The following is a 19,026-nucleotide window of genomic DNA, read 5'->3' as shown; positions in this document are numbered from 1 at the left end:
AACAGGGCACCAATTTGTAAAAGCTGAATTGCTATCTAAATTTAGGATTTTTCTAACGGATTGCCATCCTTATCATACTTAAATTACACCTAACTTAACATGCGAATAACCACAATCATTGTGTCCTCTGCAGTTAGACATTTTCTCAAATAAACTATACTCTTCTAAAAAAACTAACGCGTGAGACTCTTCTTGACAAGTGCTAATCGAACACCCGTTAGCCGAACTATTAAATACAATTACTTACATGCCAAACTGTGAAATACAAATGCTTGCATTTATTGACTCCTTGTATTCAGATCCTTGTAGTTCGAGACCTCCCACTGAAAAAAAATGGACAATTATGAGTTTAACAGTCTGATTTGGTCATTTTAGTTTTTGTTCTATTTAACGTTTTCCTATTGAATCAAGCTGGTGGTGGCCTCTCAAACATTATCCAAATCTGAATAAAAGATGGATCCTGTTACAGCGAAGTTAATTATGGGAAAATTCTACACATACCCAAGTTGGATGTGTACAAAAAATTAAAAATGTTAATAATGTATACATGCATGAATTATGTTATACTTTATATCTAAATTCTTTAAACAATGAGTAACTGACAGTGTATACATTATCACCGTTGGATCCACGACATATTTTTAACGGTTGAATTTCAAATTCAAATTTTTTATAGTTATTATTCATCAAATGCTAACAGTATATATACTATCAGTGTAAATTAGACAATTTCATTTTTATGTACTTTTTGTCATTATTAATCTATACTTCTTCAACTGTACCACATTTTCAATTCCATAATGCGTTGGCCCCATATAGCACTACAATGACACACAATTGAGTGGTGGAATTTTATCTTCTAAACTAAGAAATATGCTCAAAACTATCCCTTCTTGATTCCAGAAGTTATATTATCTACAGAATACATTTCCTCATATTTTATCCAGGAGTTCAAAGAAATCCATACTTGGCTAAACATATGTTTGGCTCCCTTTTTTGGGTATCATCTGTAGATAGTTACTGCATAATTTTAGTTATTATATTTTCCGTCACTCAACTAGATTTCTGAGTTTCAAATAATTTACTTTGTCCTTGAAGCAGCAAAAATTTCAATACTTTGTTCATTTTTTTTTAAAAAAAAAATTCCCCATCTCCATTTGAACTATATCATCACATGCAATTTAATTAGTTTAGCCTGAATTACTTTTTCCAAAAGGACCAAAACTAGTATTACCTTGTTATTTCACATTTAAGAATTAGGTAGAATTTTTTTTCACGTAAGAATTAGGTAAATTTCTAATAATTCAACAGAATAAGTGGAGATTGCTATTAACATCCTTGAGAATTTTTTAGATGTGAATGGCCCAAATGCCCCACAGAAATTAGAAAATTCATGTGACATAGTAGTCAACCAGTCATTAGCAATTCAAAGCTCTCAAAATTGGTCAATAATGTTTGTCTTCCTTTGTTGATGTTTCTAATAAACCGTATACTTAATTCCAATAATGAAAAATTAATAAACCATAAATCCTGCTACCTTCCCAGCTTTTTCCTCCTTTCCTTTAGGCAGTCAAACTGCAAATTGATTTCTTTTTTACTTTTGGGGGACTTTCTTTGTTTGATTTAGAATATTCTCCCATCCAACATTCTTTAATAATGGTTAGATTTCACAGATCAATTCCAATCTTTTTTATTTTTCTCATCAAATTGGTTCAATTATCTACTACAAATTTCCTTTTGTTATAAGCTAATTTGTAAGGTGCACGTGCATGGATTCAAAAACTATTTTGCCCCTTACTAGACTAATTGACTTTCTTTTTTTTTTTTTATATGTCATTATAAGCTAATGTTTGCAGCAATTAGGCTTGCTTGATGTCTTGTGAAACAGTCCTTTTCACGTCACATTTGATATATGCACCTAATCCTAACATGTAACATTCCAAAAGTAAATTAGGCCTAGTTGGAGAATTGAATCAATTTCGAAAAAGTTAAAATGCTTAAGGGACGAATTATTGCAATTTTCTTAGGGTCGTGACACTAAAATTCTACAACATTATTTCATCTTTAAGTTTTCAACGCATTTGCATGGATAGATATAGTTGGGATTTTTGTCCTGTTGCATGTTGTTGTAATTTTTTTTTTTTTACATAATTTAGATATAATTAGAAGTATATTTTATGCGTCCACATCAACTCAATGTATGGACTTGTTGGCCAGATTTGGAGCTTCATTGTCCTATATTTATCTAGAGGCTAATGCTGCAGCCGATTCATTAGCTTCTCTTCATTTGACTGGTTATCAACTGTATTTGTCTATGGCAGATTTACCTAAGCAGTGTAGAGATATTATTATGTTAGATTCGAAAGGACTACCATATTGTCGTCTTGTAAGGAAGTAGTACTTCTCATTTACTGGCTTTTCTGCATATACTGGAGATCAGATATAGTCCTCCTCCATAGTTTATTTATTTTGCTGTCTTCAATAAATTAGGGGTGACATCCTTCCTCTGTGTACAGGGTTCGTCAAAAAAAAAAAAAAAAACTCAATGTATAGAAACAACAATTTATGCAAATGTTCACTAAATTTTGAGGTACAATAAGAGCTACGGTATTTTAATAGTACTTGTTCTAATATCCAAACATACGTATCATATGTATTAGGCATTATTATAACCTCGTTGCTCGTAGATCATCACTTTCTCACACTGATACCTGCAGGTATTGTGAAAATGATCAAGAAGAAAATATTCTAACAATTAATCATGATCTTTCTGTCAAAAATGACACGTAAAAATTGAAAATTTCAACAAATTACAACTCACTATTGCAATCAAATCATGTTTGAGAATTTCAAAAAGTACAAGCAATCAAGGCAAACCGGGCCAATTCCATTGCATTTTGGTAGGTTCCAAGAACAATTGCACGCCAGACTGCCAGTATATATTTTCTAGAGAAAACATGCAAATCCCATTTACTAATTAAAATAGTGCAAGACGGCTGCAGAATGTTCCTCTAGGAAGCTGTTTAATTTGGTCACATAATCCGTCTAATTTTAGACCATTATCTTTGTTCTTCTTGACAAGGGTGCGCATGCAGGCGGAGAATACATTAATACTGCGTGAGATTTTCCATCTCAAATCCATCAAAATCCCATTAATTAACCAAGCCACTCTTATTAGTTAATTGCTTCCACGAATTATGAACAATAATGGTTGTGGACCCTCAAGAGGATGGGAACAAAATGATGGATTTTGATGAAAAAGATAAATTTGGAGCAGTTGTGACTTTGTTGTTGATAGTGTCTGTCGTAGTAGTGGAGAGTGCGGGGATGATAGACACTAAGATTGGCTTCTAAGAAAAGGTTTAATGATTGAAAGAGTGGAAAATGGAAAAGCAGGCCAAACTAGCTAGCTAACATTTTCTTTTACCCTTTTTGAGCTGATATTTCTTGGACTTAGTCATCATCATTGTTGTCACCTTCACCTTTCACCCTACCTGAAGAAAAAGTTTGTTTAAACACTCTAGGCCGGCAGCTAGTAAAAATCTTTAGCATAGTTGTCAAGAAACAACCAAACATCCACAAGAATACAAGAATACTAGTACTGCTTCCCCAAAGAGAGAGCAGATCAAAGAAAACAAAGAACTTTTGCTCATTTCCAGCATTTTCCTAAAGGCATGTTCTGCATGAAATCGAGTTAATGAGGATTGAAGTCGGGGGTGAATTAGCTGAAGAATAGATACTTTGGAGGGAATTGAAGGAGGGAGTGCAGCAATGGCAGCCCTTTGGCTGCTTCTCTTTTATCTTGTGATGTCTGCAAGATTTCGTGGCATCTTCTCTTACACGGATCCTCGTGATGGTAATGTACTATACTTGTCTCATGTTGCATGCTTTTCCAAATTTATCAGCGTAGGAATGGAGGCATTTCTTATCCAATTTGATAGTATCAGATTGTCCCTTTGGTTGGATTGATTTTTTTTTTTTTTAATGCACTCTGCATCCAAATGCTATATTTTTCTAGGTGTAAAGAGTGGACTTGCCCCATTCATTCTTCGTGAACAATATGTCATTTGTAGATTTTACAATTTAACATTGAATTGAGCTATAATAATGTCAAGGATACTCTTTTAGTAAAATTTATAAGACACTTTTTTTTTTTTTTGAAATCTATGTTTGGGCAGGAAAATTCATTTAGCTGAGTTGTATAAGAAGTTTTCGAGCTTCAAATCTGCCATGGTCTTTCAAGCACATGACAGCATGATATGTTGAATTATGGTCTATATGTATGGAAAGAGAGTTTTATTCAGCTTTGGAAAGTGAGAAAGGGAAAGTCAGGGAGGAGTTATTAGCTGCATATATATTCTATGCTTTCCATTTCTTAGATTGGATCAAGAAAAATGGTGAGTTGGGGTGTAGGGAAAGAGAAATCATGTTCCTTAATCATTATATTAGGCCTGCCTTTCATTCTTTATACAATTCATTATGAAGGTGCTAGGCCTTCTTAAAACATTGGGGTGGGACATCATTAGCTGCAGTATAGGTGTCAAAGGAAATGAGGTTAATTTAGCGAGAATTTGAGGTGAAAACCTAAAAACTAATTGTCATTTAGGGCATAAGGATAAAAAAGTTCTTTGTTTATATTGTGGAATAGATGTGTTCTCAAAACTCTCCTCAAATGCCCTTTATTTTTGCTTCTATTGTCCTTCTGGCATGTGTAGTATAGTGTACTATGAGATATAAAGTTGAGGAAAAGTTTGACCTTAAGTTCTAATTAATGTCTGTTGGGACTAATGGATCAACTCTGGATTCTACGATTATGTATACAGCTGTCTCTGGATTAATTTCACAAGGAGATTAAGCTGATGGTGACCAAACCAATGGATGAAGGAACTACAAGGCCACAACATCATGAAGTTCTGCCAAAAAAGAGAAAAGAGAGGAAAACATAGGAGCCTTATCTTTTCACTTTTCCTGCTCCAGAAACCTTTTTTTTTCCGCTCTAGTAATATGTGTAATAGAGTTTCAAGTTTTCTATGACTTGATTTTTTGCCAATATTTTTCCCGTGTAGCATGAGTGTAAAGAAACTAAGTTAATTATTGCTTCATAATATCTTGTTCTCAATTTATACCAAGTAGCCATAGTGGTTCCCCAGGCTTTAGCCACTGAGAAAATCAATCGGCCTAAACAGATCCATTTTTGGCAGCCTGTTAACTCTTGCTAGTAATGGAGTTTCTTGAATGTACCATATATTCTTTGGTTATGTGGTTTCAATGCTTGTAAAGTCCTTTTGATCTTAATTGGATACAAATTCTTGCAGTTGCTGTTCTTAGGTCTTTGAAAGATCAATGGCAAAATACACCACCAAATTGGGGCAAGTCTGATGATCCTTGTGGAGATCCTTGGGAAGGAGTCTCCTGTAACAACTCAAGGGTCACTGCATTGTAAGTAGTTCATCTACTCTTTCAGGCTGTTGCAAATTCATTCTGGTATTTCCTTTCATGTAGCTTGATACCCTAAAAAATCCATGCCTGTAGCCTCACACTATGAATTGATACTTCAGGGGATTGTCAAGTATGGGATTATCAGGTAAACTCAACGGTGACATTGGAGGACTCACCGAATTGATATCCCTGTGAGTTTCTATTGCTATTTCAGCTGGTCAAGCACATAAGTAATAAAAGTTTATAACTTTGCTTTCATTGAATTCACGTTCAAAGTATTGTTTCAGGGATCTATCATTCAACCGAGGCCTCACTGGTTCACTCTCTCCACGAATAGGAGACTTGCAAAATTTGAGTATACTGTAATTATCTGACAAAATCCTACATCAAATTTTGATCCCAGGAAACTCTTTCCAGGAACATATTCACGAAGCAATTTTCTTTGTTTAACCAAGATTCTTGCCTTTTGTTTCCCAGAATCCTAGCTGGATGTAGCTTCAATGGAAATATACCAAATGAACTCGGGAATCTTGCACAGTTGTCCTTCCTGTAAGCAACAGTAGACATCGTTATATTCATTCTACATGGCATTGTACGAGGATTTGTTAACCTCGATTAATTTTCTGCTTCATCTTCCATGACAGGGCGCTTAACTCAAATAACTTCACTGGTGGAATACCACCTTCGCTAGGAAAGCTTTCCCACTTATACTGGCTTGATCTGGCAGATAATCAGTTGACAGGACCAATACCTGTTTCATCATCTATGACTGAAACTCCAGGGTTGGACCTGTTAAAAAAGGCAAAACACTTGTGAGTATGATTCTTTTTGTGAACAGTTATCCTAACCAATTTCCTCCAGGGGTAAGAGTCTGATTTTTATAGCTCTACAGCCATTTCAACAAAAACCAGCTTTCTGGCCCAATTCCAAATGCACTTTTCAGCTCCGACATGGTGCTTATTCATGTGTAAGTTACCAGACAATCAATATGAAGGTCTCCTTTATGTCTCTTTTCCTTCTTCTTCTTCTTCTTATTTTCCATTCTTATGACAGACTGTTTGATGCCAACAATTTGACTGGAGGAATCCCCTCAACAATAGGATATGTTCAGACACTTGAGGTTCTGTGAGTATGCTCAAACCATTTCATTCGATCTCCCTCTTAGATTGACTTAGTTTTGTTGGCCTGTCATTCTTACCATTTCTGGTGTGAATGCTATAACGGAGTACAGGAGGCTAGATCGAAATGCCCTGACTGGCAAAGTCCCATCAGACCTCAACAATCTCACAAATTTGGTGGAATTGTAGGTTCTTCTTGAAATTTGAAGAAATATTGTGCTTTCTTCAATCTTGCCATTGGATACTAAACTAAAATGCTTTCTTTCTTACTTCTGTTTTCGTCTAGGAACTTAGCACATAATCAGTTATCAGGTCCATTTCCAAACATTACGGAAATGATTTCCCTCAACTATGTGTAAGTGATGGTTCAAGAATTTCCACAATCAAGTTTTATGTACCTGTTTTCTGTTTGGAAGGTGAACTCTATGCTTTTGTTTACCTTCACAGGGACTTGAGTAACAACTCTTTTCAACCATCACAATCTCCAGCCTGGTTCAGTACATTAGCGTCACTAACAACTTTGTGAGTAGTGTTAAGATACTAATGAGAAGCTTAACGATAAATTATTCTAGTCATGGATCTATCTTATGCTTCGAAGTTGCAATTGTGCCAGGGTTGTTGAATATGGATCACTTGAGGGAATGGTGCCTCAGAAACTATTCAGTTTACCCCAAATTCAACAAGTGTAAGTTTGAATCAGCATGCACGGGACACTAAAATCATTCTTTTGTATCTTTTAAAAGGTAAAGGTAATCCGGTTATGCTGATTCATTTCATGTCAACTTTTTACAGGAAACTGAGAAACAATGCATTTAACGATACACTGGATATGGGAAAAACAATCGGTCAGCAACTTCAACTTGTTGATTTGGAGAACAATGAAATACCCTATGTCACTCTTGGTTCTGGTTATCAGAATACACTTGTGTGAGACAATATTATATCTACTACTTTTTATGCCAAGAAACAATTTTCAATCCTTTTCTCCAACTAATGTTAATATCTTTCATCTATGTAAACAAAGATTGCTAGGAAACCCAGTCTGTGATGCGGGTCTTGCAAAGACCAGTTACTGTCAGGTTAAGCAACAAGCAGAAAAGCCCTATTCTACAAGCCTGGCTAATTGTGCAAGCAAATCCTGTCCTGCTGATAAAAAAATCAGCCCACAGAGCTGTAACTGTGCTTATCCATATGAGGGAACAATGTACTTCAGAGCACCATCCTTCAGGGAGTTGTCTAATGACACTCTATTTCAGCAGCTGGAAATGAGCCTGTGGGTGAAGTTAGGCCTTACTCCTGGTTCTGTTTCTCTGCAGAACCCTTTCTTCAATGTTGATGATTATCTTCAGGTGCATTTGGGATTTTTTCCATCCGTAGGAGAGTATTTTAACAGGTCAGAGGTCCAGAGGATCGGATTTGCTTTAAGTAACCAGACTTACAAGCCTCCAAAACAATTTGGGCCCTACTACTTTATAGCTTCTCCTTACACTTTCGGCGGTATAAAAGTCTAATAATTTCTGTTCACTTTCCTTAGTTTTCTGACTTATAAATGAACAAACTACTGACAACAGACCTGTTGCAGCTGAACGTGGAAATGCCATAAGCAAAACAATTATTACAGCGATAGCTGCTGGCTGTGCCATTCTGGTGGTGTTGCTTGTTGGCCTAGGCATATATGCTGTCTGGCAAAAGAGACGGGCTGAAAGAGCCATTGGATTAAGTAAACCATTTGGTATGACCTATGCACTACAGCTCAGTACTCCTTGTTACTTTCGTGAATGTGCTATAACTGAAACATTTTTTGACCAGCATCTTGGGGTCCAAGTGGAAAAGACAGCGGAGGAGCACCTCAACTAAAAGGAGCCCGATGGTTTTCTTATGATGAACTGAAGAAATCAACCAATAACTTCTCTGAGAAAAATGAGATCGGTTCTGGAGGCTATGGCAAGGTATGCTGTCAAATATTTTGATTTTGAATCTACAAATTTTCCTCAATTTCAACTCAATTGTATTTCTGGGTTCTTAGGTCTACAGAGGGATGCTTCCAAGCGGACAAGTTGTTGCAATCAAACGATCACAACAAGGTTCCATGCAAGGTGGACTTGAATTCAAAACTGAGATTGAGCTGCTCTCACGAGTTCATCACAAAAACCTTGTTGGCTTGGTTGGATTCTGTTTTGAACAAGGACAACAGATCTTGATATATGAGTTCATGCCGCATGGAACTCTAAGGGAGAGTTTATCAGGTATGTTTGCTTCCATGCCATACACTAGGTAATGCTTACACAGGAAGAGTACTGATTCTGAATTTTTCCTTGAGGACACAAATACAAGATTTAGAAGATAACAACCAAAGGTTTTTGTTGTTCAATGCCTGCCTGCCTGCCTGCCTGCCTGCCTTTGAACCAGACTATGTTGAACGGGGCATTATCACTAGCATTCAATCATTCATTTAAAATTCACTATTTTTCTTTTCATTCTTGGATATTTGATCAGGTTTTTATAAAATCTAATCACTCAATTGCATGCCTCAACATCTCTGCACCTTCCTCCCAAACTAAATCCATGCTTAAAACATATATTCCGAAAGATCATCTTTTTAGCTTATTAGAAGCCAGAGTGTCAGCAAAGCAGCATTTCATAGCTGACACTTCATGACAGTTGTAGTATCTTTACTAATTCAACATGTTCCTTATGCTTGGTGGCATTTTATCATGAGAAAAAGATCAGGGACTTAGAGATTTTGGAGATTCTTTCATCTTCGGAATCAGTATTGCATGCTGAGAACTTTTATTATGTCAATGTGCTTGGCCCAATTGAAAAATTGGGTACTAATTTTAAACAGAAAGAATTTGACTTAGTTACTATTGGCAACAATCGTTAATACGCAAATCAGGGATCTTTGAGAATTTGATCTCAATATCAGGAAATAACCACTAGGAAAACCTTTTATCTCAGACATGCCCAACTAAGGCAGCTTGCAGAATTTGATGCAATTTATTCACATTATAAATGTTTTCAGGGAAGAGTGGAATTTATCTAGACTGGAAAAGGAGACTTCGAGTTGCACTTGGTTCAGCAAGAGGATTGACTTATTTGCATGAGCTTGCCAACCCTCCTATAATCCACAGAGATATCAAGTCCACAAATATTCTCTTGGACGAAAATCTGACAGCTAAGGTTGCAGATTTTGGCTTGTCTAAGCTTGTTTGTGATGGTTCCAAAGGGCATGTATCCACTCAAGTTAAAGGCACACTGGTAATATTTGATGTTTTTACAGCTACCTTATCCTGAAAGAACTCCCAAGTCCATGTTTAGATACATCATCAAAAGTCCTTTCTACTGCCATCGCGAGCAATTAACAGTAACCTTTCCTCTGATTCCAGGGTTATCTGGATCCTGAATACTACATGACCCAACAATTGACGGAGAAAAGCGATGTGTATAGCTTTGGTGTGGTTATGCTTGAGCTGGTAACAGTTAAACAACCTATCGAAAAGGGAAAGTACATCGTCCGTGAAGTGAGAATGGCAATGGACAAGAATGATGAAGAATGCTATGGCTTAGGGAATATAATGGATCCATCCATTCGAAACACAACCACTCTAATAGGCTTCGGGAGATTTGTAGATTTGGCAATGCGATGTGTGGAAGAATCAGCTGCAGACCGCCCAACAATGAGTGAAGTGGTGAAGGAACTCGAAACAATTCTACAGAATGATGGATTGAATACGAACTCAATATCAGCATCCTCATCTGCCACAGATTTTGGAATGGCGAAAGGTGCTAAACATCTCTATGATGTGATGCCTAGGAAGGATGTTAACAGCAGTGATGCATTTGACTACAGTGGTGGATACAACATCTCAGCTAAAGTGGAACCCAAGTAATAGATACCATGAGTATCCTACTGGCTTGAATTCTTTTGATTAAATTTTTTACACTTTCTTGTAGAACCTCCTTTTGGGAAATGCAAATAGATTATCAAGTTTCTTTTGCTATTGAAAGCCAACATAACTGACAAATGACTGTATAGTATGGTAAGAGTAGGATAACAATATGGTTAACTCAATAATTAAGTTCAAAGGGACAAAGGTAAAACAATTATTTGGGCATCATGTCTTGTGATGCCACTTGATATCAAGAGAAAATCTGATTTAAGCAACTTGTTAGACTTCATATTCTCTGCTTTTCTAGCAGAATGGTCCTTGACCTAAAATATTAACAGATTGATATAACTTGGTTGCATAAATTTATTTTGCCTACTCGAAAGTAATGATAAATCTATCCAGACGTGCTGGGAGGTATGAGGATGTCCTGATTAGAGGCTAAAACAATGCATCAATGCATTCTCCCCCAAATGAGTGGTAAATGCAACTAGATGGCTCTGAATCACAGAGAATAGGGCGCATTCTCTACCAGCCAGCATCTTTGGTGCAGAGGTTAAGCACAGACAGGAAACTTAGAGCAATAAGTACAATATCTTCTAACAGTTCATCCAAATGACAAATAGACAATCAAGAAGAAAAGGACAAAATGGCAATAAAATTCAGATTGATGAACATCTTCCTCTGGAATGACATTTTGCCAGCACTGAAGACAGCAAGCATGCCTTGAGAGGACTTCAAATGAAACGACACATTTGGCTAGAAACTTATCCAATGATCAGTTGGACCAACTGGAACATACAGGCTCTATTTGTTTGACGGTAAAGTCATGCAAGAAAGTGAGTAATGGGCAAAGCGAAGCGAAGTGTATCGGTAAAATTCGGTCCCAATTTAGGTTTTCGACCACTTTTTATTCTATATCTATCACATGACTCATACATGATCCATTTTTTAGGAACAAAATGAAAAGGTTAGATCCCATTTGTAATTAAATAAATAACCCAATCCATATTCAATTTTGTCCTTCAAAAAGTAGAATCTAACCCAAACTATTTTCATTTTTTTTCAAAAAAAAAGTGGAATCTAATCTATATTTATTTTTTCCATTAAAAAGTAGGATCTGGCTTTTTTAGTACATACCAGATGACTACACGTGGGTCACATAGTGAGCACGAGATAAAAAAATTATTGAAAACTTAGATTGTGACCAAATTCTGCTAAATTGAATTTGTAAGGAATATAAAGTTAATATTTTAAGAGTGAAGGGCTAAAAAATTCATTAGGTGAAATGTAAGGAAAATTTTGAACGATTTTTCTTAAATTAATACTAATCCCCCTATGTTTTTCATATTGCCACATGAACCCCCAACAATTTAAAATGTCCACAAGCTTCCTGTGGTCTTGTGTACAAGGGAAAATGGACACAAAGTAATTACTACAATTGACCTAGATGTGTTTCAACAATACATTTAATAAAACTATAATACCTATTTACTCCTCTATAATTTGAATAAATATCCACTTAACCCTCTATGCTTTTGAACATTCTATGTTGTACTTAAGTATAGATAATATTGGAATTTCAACTAATGAAGGTATCGAGACTACTTTCTATCACATTTTCGTGTCATATGAAACAATTGGAGGATTAGCTAAATAATTTATAAAATTAAGGAGGTCATCTGGTAATACACTAAACCATAGGGAGGTTATTAGTAATATAGCCAAAACACAAAGGAATGACTGGACCGTGAAGTTCCAGGTGCCAACTAGTGAATCTAAGGGGGGAAAAAAAGGGCAAAAGCATAAAAGGTTTTTTAAGTTTTTCAAGTGTTGTAATCATTATTTAAGTGTAATTTACAAAAAAAATTCATAAGTATTGAGCACAAGTAATGAGAGAGGAAGACTGAAAAAACCATGGAGGGCAGTGTAACATAATTGGCTCCTCGACCTTTTGGAACTGTTCAGAATTTTGCTTACATCAAGGGTAGGAAGCAGGGAGAAGAAAAATATTTTGTGCATTGAATTCGATATTGACTACAAGAATATTAGAACTAATTGGAAGGTAATTGATCAACAATGTTCCATCCATTCTCCAACTTAAGAAGTTAAAGAAAGTATGTAACCTTTTCCTTTTTAAGTTGTCAATTACTGATCAAATACCTTCCAATTAGTTCTAACATAACAGAAAAAAATATATAGTTTCTTTAATCTTTTAAATTGGAGAACTAAACATCCTAAAATTTTGGCAAGAATGGAGTAGGAAAAGAAGACTCATCAAGATTTAGAATCTCTGCGTTCAAAGGACATAACAGTAGACTATAACTAGCCAGAATCTTATAGTGAAATGGTGGATACACCATGGAGTATTTTGATACTTTGTCGCAAGACATTAAATAAAGTACCATGTTTAAGAAATTTGATCCTTCAGGATCCGTTTGGTTCATGGGATGGCACAGGATTAGATTAATCATCCTGTGTCATCTCATGTTTTGGTTGCATTTTATATATGGGATGACACATCCTACCTAACTAAATTAATCCCCGATTCATGGGATCCCAGAATAACAACAAATAGGATGATAAAATTTTAAACTAATTTATCCTTATAAAAAATACAAATTTATACTCTTATAATTATATAATCCTACTCCCACATGATAATATAATATGAATGGACTAATTTGCCCCTACTATTTAATTTTAATGTTTTTGACTAATTTGCCCCTACTACCAATATAACAATATTTGGATTAATTTATCCTTATGAATGATTGAAATTCAAATTAGCTACTATATAACCATACTGTCACATAATAATATCATAATAAACAGACCAATTAGCCCTTACTAATTCTATTAAAATTTTTGACTAATTTGCCCCTATTCATTATTTTAAAAATTTTGAATTACCCCTATTAATTGATTTAAAATTTTTGACTAGTTTGCCATACTAACATCATAATAGAAGGATTATATTGCCCTTGGACTAAATTACCCTTACTAAATTTATTTTCTAAACGAAATTTATATAAATATATAATCTTATCAATTGGACTTTGTGAATGAGGATATCAATAAACTCAAACTCGATCCAAAGAAAAATCTTCTATATTAGCCTGAGTTTGGCTCACTGAAAGCTCTTAAATGAGTTAGGTTTAATCGATTTAACCTTAATTTAGCCAAAACTTGGCCCATTATTTAATTGAATTTCAAATTTAGGTTCAAAAACTTGGTCAAAATCTATTTTTAAGGGCCCAAATGGGCTAAGTTTGAATGAATGCGAATTTTTATATATCAAAACCCTTGATAAAATTATAAAGTTTTAATCTACTCTATTTTAATAAAATTTATAAATATTAAATTATTTTATTAATATTTTATAGAATACTAAATTATTTTATTAAAAAGAATCTACAAATTAAGGAATGCTTTGGTCATTAAAATAATAATCCTTCCTCATCCAATCTCCAACCAAACACAGGATAGGATTATTTTCCAACATATTCTATCCAACCGAGAACCAACCAAACACTAGATAACTTGGATTATTTATCTGAAGATGATTCAACCCAAGATTAATAATACGGGATGAGTCATCCTATCTGATCCAGTCCGTGAACCAAACGGACCCTCGGGGTATGATTCTAGAGGAGAACGTAAATGGCTTAGCTTCATTTACATACATTCCGTCTGGTGCTTTATTAGCATTCTTCCACATTTGTGCTCATTGTGGTCAAAAAGCACAAATGTGAGGTTTTGCTTCCCAACAAAAGGATGTTGGTGATATGATACCTACCCCAGAAAATGGAATTCCTATACCTTTGCAGCCTGCATCATCTTAGTTCCAAGTTCCTTGTATAGCTGTAATTTTCAGCTCGTGTTAAAAACTTAGCACTAAGCTTATTAATTTATTTATTGGTTCATTTTAAGCATCTTAGTTCTAAGTTTCCGATGCTAAAATGCAACACCAATTTCCTGTTCCTTTTAAGAAAGGTAACAACATTATTATTATTTTGTAGTTCTGGTTCATTAATACATATATACGCGCACGTGCAGATATATATACATACATATATATAATGTAAATACATGTTCATATACTCGGAATATGTCTATACTTATGTGTGTATATGGTCATTTATGACTTATCTGTATTTGAGCACTACTTAGAAGTATGATAAGTCTCGGTAAATGGTAGTCTTAGCAGTTTTATTTATGATTCGGAATCATAAATAACATATGACTACATGTGGGTCACATAGTGATCACGGGATAAAAGATGGTCGAAAACTTAGATTGTAACCAAATTTTGCTAAATTGAATTTGTAAGGCATATAAAGCTAATATTTTAAAAGTGAATGACGAAAAAATTCATTAGGTGAAATGTAAGGACTATTTTGAATTATTTTTCCTAAATTAGTACTAATCCCCCTATGTTTTGCATATTGCCACATGAACCCCCAACAATTTAAAATGTCCACAAGCTCCCTGTGGTTTTGTGTAAAAGGGAAAATGGACGCAAAGTAATTACTACAATTGACCTAGACGCGTTTCAACAATGCATTTAATAAAACTATAATACCTATTTACTCTCCTATAATTTGAATAAATATCCACTCAACCTTTTATACTTTTGAATATATTGAAATAATGTTCCCTGATTTTAGGCAAAGTGGTTAGACATTATCCTATGTTGTACTTAAGTATAGATAATATTGGAATTTCAACTCATGAAGGTATGGAGGCTACTTTCTATCACATTTTCGTGTCATATGAAACAATTGGGGGATTAGCTAAATAATTTATAAAATTAAGGAGGTCATCTGATAATACACTTGACCATAGGGAGGTTATTAGTAATTTAGCCAAAACACAAAGGAATGACTGGACGGTGAAGTTCTAGGTGCCAACTAGTGAATCCAAGGGGGAAAAAAAGGGCAAAAGCATAAAAGGTTTTTAAGTTTTTCAAGTGTTGTAATCATTATTTAAGTGTAATTTAAAAAAAATTTCAAAAGTATTGGGCACAAGTAATGAGAGAGGAAGACTGAAAAAGCCAAGGAGGGAAGTGTAACATAATTGGCTCCTCAACCTTTTGGAACTGGTCAGAATTTTGCTTACATCAAGGGTAGGGAGGGAGAAGAAAAATATTTTATGCATTGAATTTGATATTGATTGCAAGAATATTAGAACTAATTGGAAGGTAATTGATCAGTAATTGACAAACTTAAAAAGGAAAAGTTTACATACTTTCTCTAACTTCTTAAGTTGGAGAATGGATGGAATTGATTAGAAGGTAACTAACTATTCTGCAATTGACTAATATAACAGAAAAGAATGTATGGTTTCTTTAATCTTTTAAACTGGAGAACTAAACATCCTAAAATTTTGGCAAGAATGGAGTAGGAAAAGAAGACTCATCAAGATTTAGAACCTCCGCATTCAAGGGACATAACAGTAGACTATAACTAGCTAGAATCTTATAGTGAAATGGTGGATACACCATTGAGTATTTTGATACTTTGTGATAAGAAATTGACTAAAGCACCATGTTTAAGAAATTTGATCCTTCAGGGTATGATTCTAGAGGAGAAGGCAAATGGCTTAGCTCCATTTACATACGTTCCATTTGGTGCTGTATTAGCATTCTTCCATAATGTGGTCAAAAAGCACAAATGTGAGATTTTGTTCCCCAATAAAAGGATCTTGGTGCTATAATAATGCCTACCCCAGAAAATGGACTTCCTATACCTTTGCAGCCTGTATCATCCTAGTCCCTTGTATAGCTGTAACTTGCAGCTCGTGTCAAGAACATAGCTCTAAGCTTATTAATTTATTTATTTGTCTTAGTTCTAAGTTTCCGATGCTAAAATGTAACACCAATTTCCTTTTCCTTTTAAGAAGGGTAACACCATTATTATTATTTTGTAGTTCCGGTTCAGTAATGCATACATAGGCACGCGTGCACACACACATATATATATAATTATGTGAATACATGTTTATATACTCGGATTATGTCTATACTTATGTGTATATATTTGGTCATTTATGACTTAATCTGTATTTGAGCACTACTTAGAAGTATGATAAGTCTTGATAAATGGTAGTCTTTGCAGTTTTATTTTATGATTCCCTATTTGAACTTCTAATTTTAACAGACTGACCTTTTTTTTCTTGCTTTTTTACGTAATAGACTGACCTTTTAATCATGATACAGTAGGTTTAGAATATTTTTCTTTTCGGGCAACATGAATAATTGTTATATGATAGAAGGTATCAAGACAAGTAGAAATTTTTAACTAATTATTGATTAACCTATCAAAGATTAGTTTAACTCTAGTCGAATTTCTACAATCAATGCCCATAAAGTACTATATCAAATCCCAGAGTTGTTCCTTTCTTCCGTTGATCTTTTATCCATGCCGAGTAAAAACATTGATATAGTAATTAAACCAAAAACATATACTACCACTTGAATTACAAATTCAAAAATCTAGAAAATAGAATATGGGAGCTGGAGGCTAGAGAAGGGATGGCAAGTCAAGCTCGAATTGTATTATCTGAGTTCGAGCTCAACAAATCTTTCATTCCAAAACTTGAGCTCGAATTATGTCAATATAGAGAATTTGAGTTCGAGTTTAAGATCAAATTCACGCTCAAGTTAAAGTGGTAAAACATATAATTTCTTTTAAAAATATAAGTTTTTTCTATAATTTAATAATAATAAATAATATATATACATACATACACACAACTCGAAATGTTTGATAAACTTATCCCTAAAGGCTCGAGTTCAATTCGACAACCAACTATAATCGAGTAATCGAACTTTGATCGATGGAGCTCCTGGTAAGTCCACGGTTTGCTACGCCCGCTGGACGTCTAAGGGACTAGGAGTATAATAAACGTCCAGCGGGCATGGAGAAAACACAATCCAAAGCTGCTTCAAAAAAACCCAAAAAAAATAATTATGAACGCTAGTTCGTCCGTAAAAAGCGATACTCAACCTGCCCCGCCTCCAACCGACGACTTTGATGATCTGTATTGGCGCATCAAGTATGGCGCCGGCGGAGAACCATCCGCCAAAAGACAAAAACAATCCGAATCCGAGGAAGAAGATGGTCTCTTTCGTGAGCCCCCATCAACAGACGACATCATGAGTCCGGACTCGGAAGAGGAGGAATCCTGGCTCCTCGGAAGAACTGAAGAAGAGGCCGCTAAGATGTGGCATAAATACAGCAGTCAGATCAAGGAGAGCGGGGTAACGTAGCTACATCATTATTTGTTGGAAAGTCCTTTTATATGTATATTATTCGGTGGATTTGATTTTGCTTTAGTGTAGTATTTGTTCGATCGCTGCTATTCATAATAAATTTCATATGCAACAGTGGATATTTGTATTTTTTTTTTCAAAATGTTGTTGATTAATTAAACAGAACAAGTAGTAAAAAAAATTTCAGGGTTTTGATGTTGATGAGGATGCGTATCCTGGAGGCTCCTTTGCTATGTACGTGCCTTGCCCAGAATTCAGGGAGGATGAGGGATGCTACGACTTAGTGAAGAAAATGGCACGTGAGGCGGTGAAGATCTTCAAGGATGATCGGGTGTGTGATTTAACAATTTTTTCCCCATTTGATTTGGTTCAAACTGCCGAGCTATTTTGTTGATTTTTTGGGATCTTCTTATACACTTTGGGTGAATTAATTAAAGCATCTTTGATTGACTGCCTTGCCTTGTTGTTGTATTAGGGCAAACAGTATGAACTTGTGGATGTTGAGAAAGTCGTTTGGACCCTCAATCGTCTGTTTTTTATCACCTTTAAAGCCAAGCAACTTGATGCCCCCTCTGATGCCAAAGCTGATGATGATGTGAAGACAATGCAAGCGGTCGTTGCCGATTGCATCACCCATTTCCCCGTCCAAAGTTGCAGGATTAAACCAACTAACTAGGCAGTTCAAATTTGGTCTTATTGGCTCCTCATCAGTTATGCTTGTCTTATCTTTAGTTGGACACCATGTCTAAGTAGTCTACTGGCTTCAATTCTTTCGATTAAACTTGTACACTTTTTTTTCTTGTAGAACTTCCTTGTGGGAAATGCAAATAGATTATCAAGTTTCTTTTGATTTTGGAAGTGGACATATATAACTGTCAAATATCTGTAATCTGTATGGTATGATCAGAATAGGAGACCGAGATTGTTATCAATTGCACCTCAATGATTCATTAAGATGAAGATAAAGCAATCCTCTGAACATGTGTTATGATGGCACTATAGGCCTCTCAAGAAAATCTAACTTTGAAAATTTGTTAAACTTCATACTCTTTGTTTTTCAAATGGTTTGCTAATGGTTCCATGCCTAAAAGAATGTTCATAATCTTTGTTTTGCTAATGGCTCCATACCTAAAAGAAGAGGCTTATAATTGATGTAGTCAGTTTGCAGAAGTCTATTTTTCCAACTGTGCAGAGAAGGTAGTAATTCATTGTCTCAAATTTGTTCTCTCAAAATCCAAAATAACCCATTGGTGAATGCAACTGGCTAGACTGCTCCTAATCACAGAAAATAGGGTATATTTTCTAC

General features: G+C 35.0%; 2 protein-coding genes across 2 annotated transcripts; both read left to right on the top strand.

The window, feature by feature from the left end:
- The first annotated feature begins 3,550 nt into the window (after positions 1–3,550).
- On the top strand, positions 3,551–10,558 carry LOC113736992 (leucine-rich repeat receptor protein kinase HPCA1). Its single transcript, XM_027264229.2, has 19 exons — positions 3,551–3,856; positions 5,316–5,439; positions 5,559–5,630; positions 5,727–5,801; positions 5,917–5,988; positions 6,084–6,251; positions 6,332–6,406; positions 6,493–6,564; positions 6,671–6,742; positions 6,844–6,912; positions 7,005–7,079; positions 7,171–7,242; positions 7,350–7,484; positions 7,582–8,054; positions 8,140–8,289; positions 8,367–8,506; positions 8,584–8,803; positions 9,580–9,815; positions 9,944–10,558. Exons 1-19 carry the CDS (start codon positions 3,772–3,774, stop codon positions 10,445–10,447), a joined length of 2,889 nt encoding a protein of 962 aa, XP_027120030.1. The 5' UTR covers positions 3,551–3,771; the 3' UTR covers positions 10,448–10,558.
- Positions 10,559–17,384: 6,826 nt separating this feature from the next.
- Positions 17,385–18,484, top strand: LOC113737749 (uncharacterized). The gene is made up of 3 exons (XM_027264930.2): positions 17,385–17,708; positions 17,908–18,051; positions 18,196–18,484. The coding sequence occupies exons 1-3, from the start codon at positions 17,418–17,420 to the stop codon at positions 18,394–18,396; spliced, it is 636 nt and encodes a 211-aa protein (XP_027120731.1). The 5' UTR covers positions 17,385–17,417; the 3' UTR covers positions 18,397–18,484.
- Positions 18,485–19,026: the final 542 nt, after the last annotated feature.

This window comes from Coffea arabica, chromosome 3e (assembly GCF_036785885.1).
Source record: "Coffea arabica cultivar ET-39 chromosome 3e, Coffea Arabica ET-39 HiFi, whole genome shotgun sequence".
Classification (NCBI taxonomy): Eukaryota; Viridiplantae; Streptophyta; class Magnoliopsida; order Gentianales; family Rubiaceae; genus Coffea; species Coffea arabica.
This window is presented reverse-complemented; position numbering and strand designations above follow the sequence as displayed.

Bases quoted from the DNA above. Each gene is read 5' to 3' on its own strand.
- LOC113736992 (XM_027264229.2), top strand. From the start codon at position 3,772: ATGGCAGCCCTTTGGCTGCTTCTCTTTTATCTTGTGATGTCTGCAAGA. The intron at 5,631-5,726 runs GTGAGTTTCTAT...GTATTGTTTCAG, and splicing joins CTCACCGAATTGATATCCCT to GGATCTATCATTCAACCGAG. The intron at 6,565-6,670 runs GTGAGTATGCTC...AACGGAGTACAG, and splicing joins GTTCAGACACTTGAGGTTCT to GAGGCTAGATCGAAATGCCC.
- LOC113737749 (XM_027264930.2), top strand. From the start codon at position 17,418: ATGAACGCTAGTTCGTCCGTAAAAAGCGATACTCAACCTGCCCCGCCT. The intron at 17,709-17,907 runs GTAACGTAGCTA...AAAAAATTTCAG, and splicing joins GTCAGATCAAGGAGAGCGGG to GGTTTTGATGTTGATGAGGA. The intron at 18,052-18,195 runs GTGTGTGATTTA...TTGTTGTATTAG, and splicing joins AGATCTTCAAGGATGATCGG to GGCAAACAGTATGAACTTGT.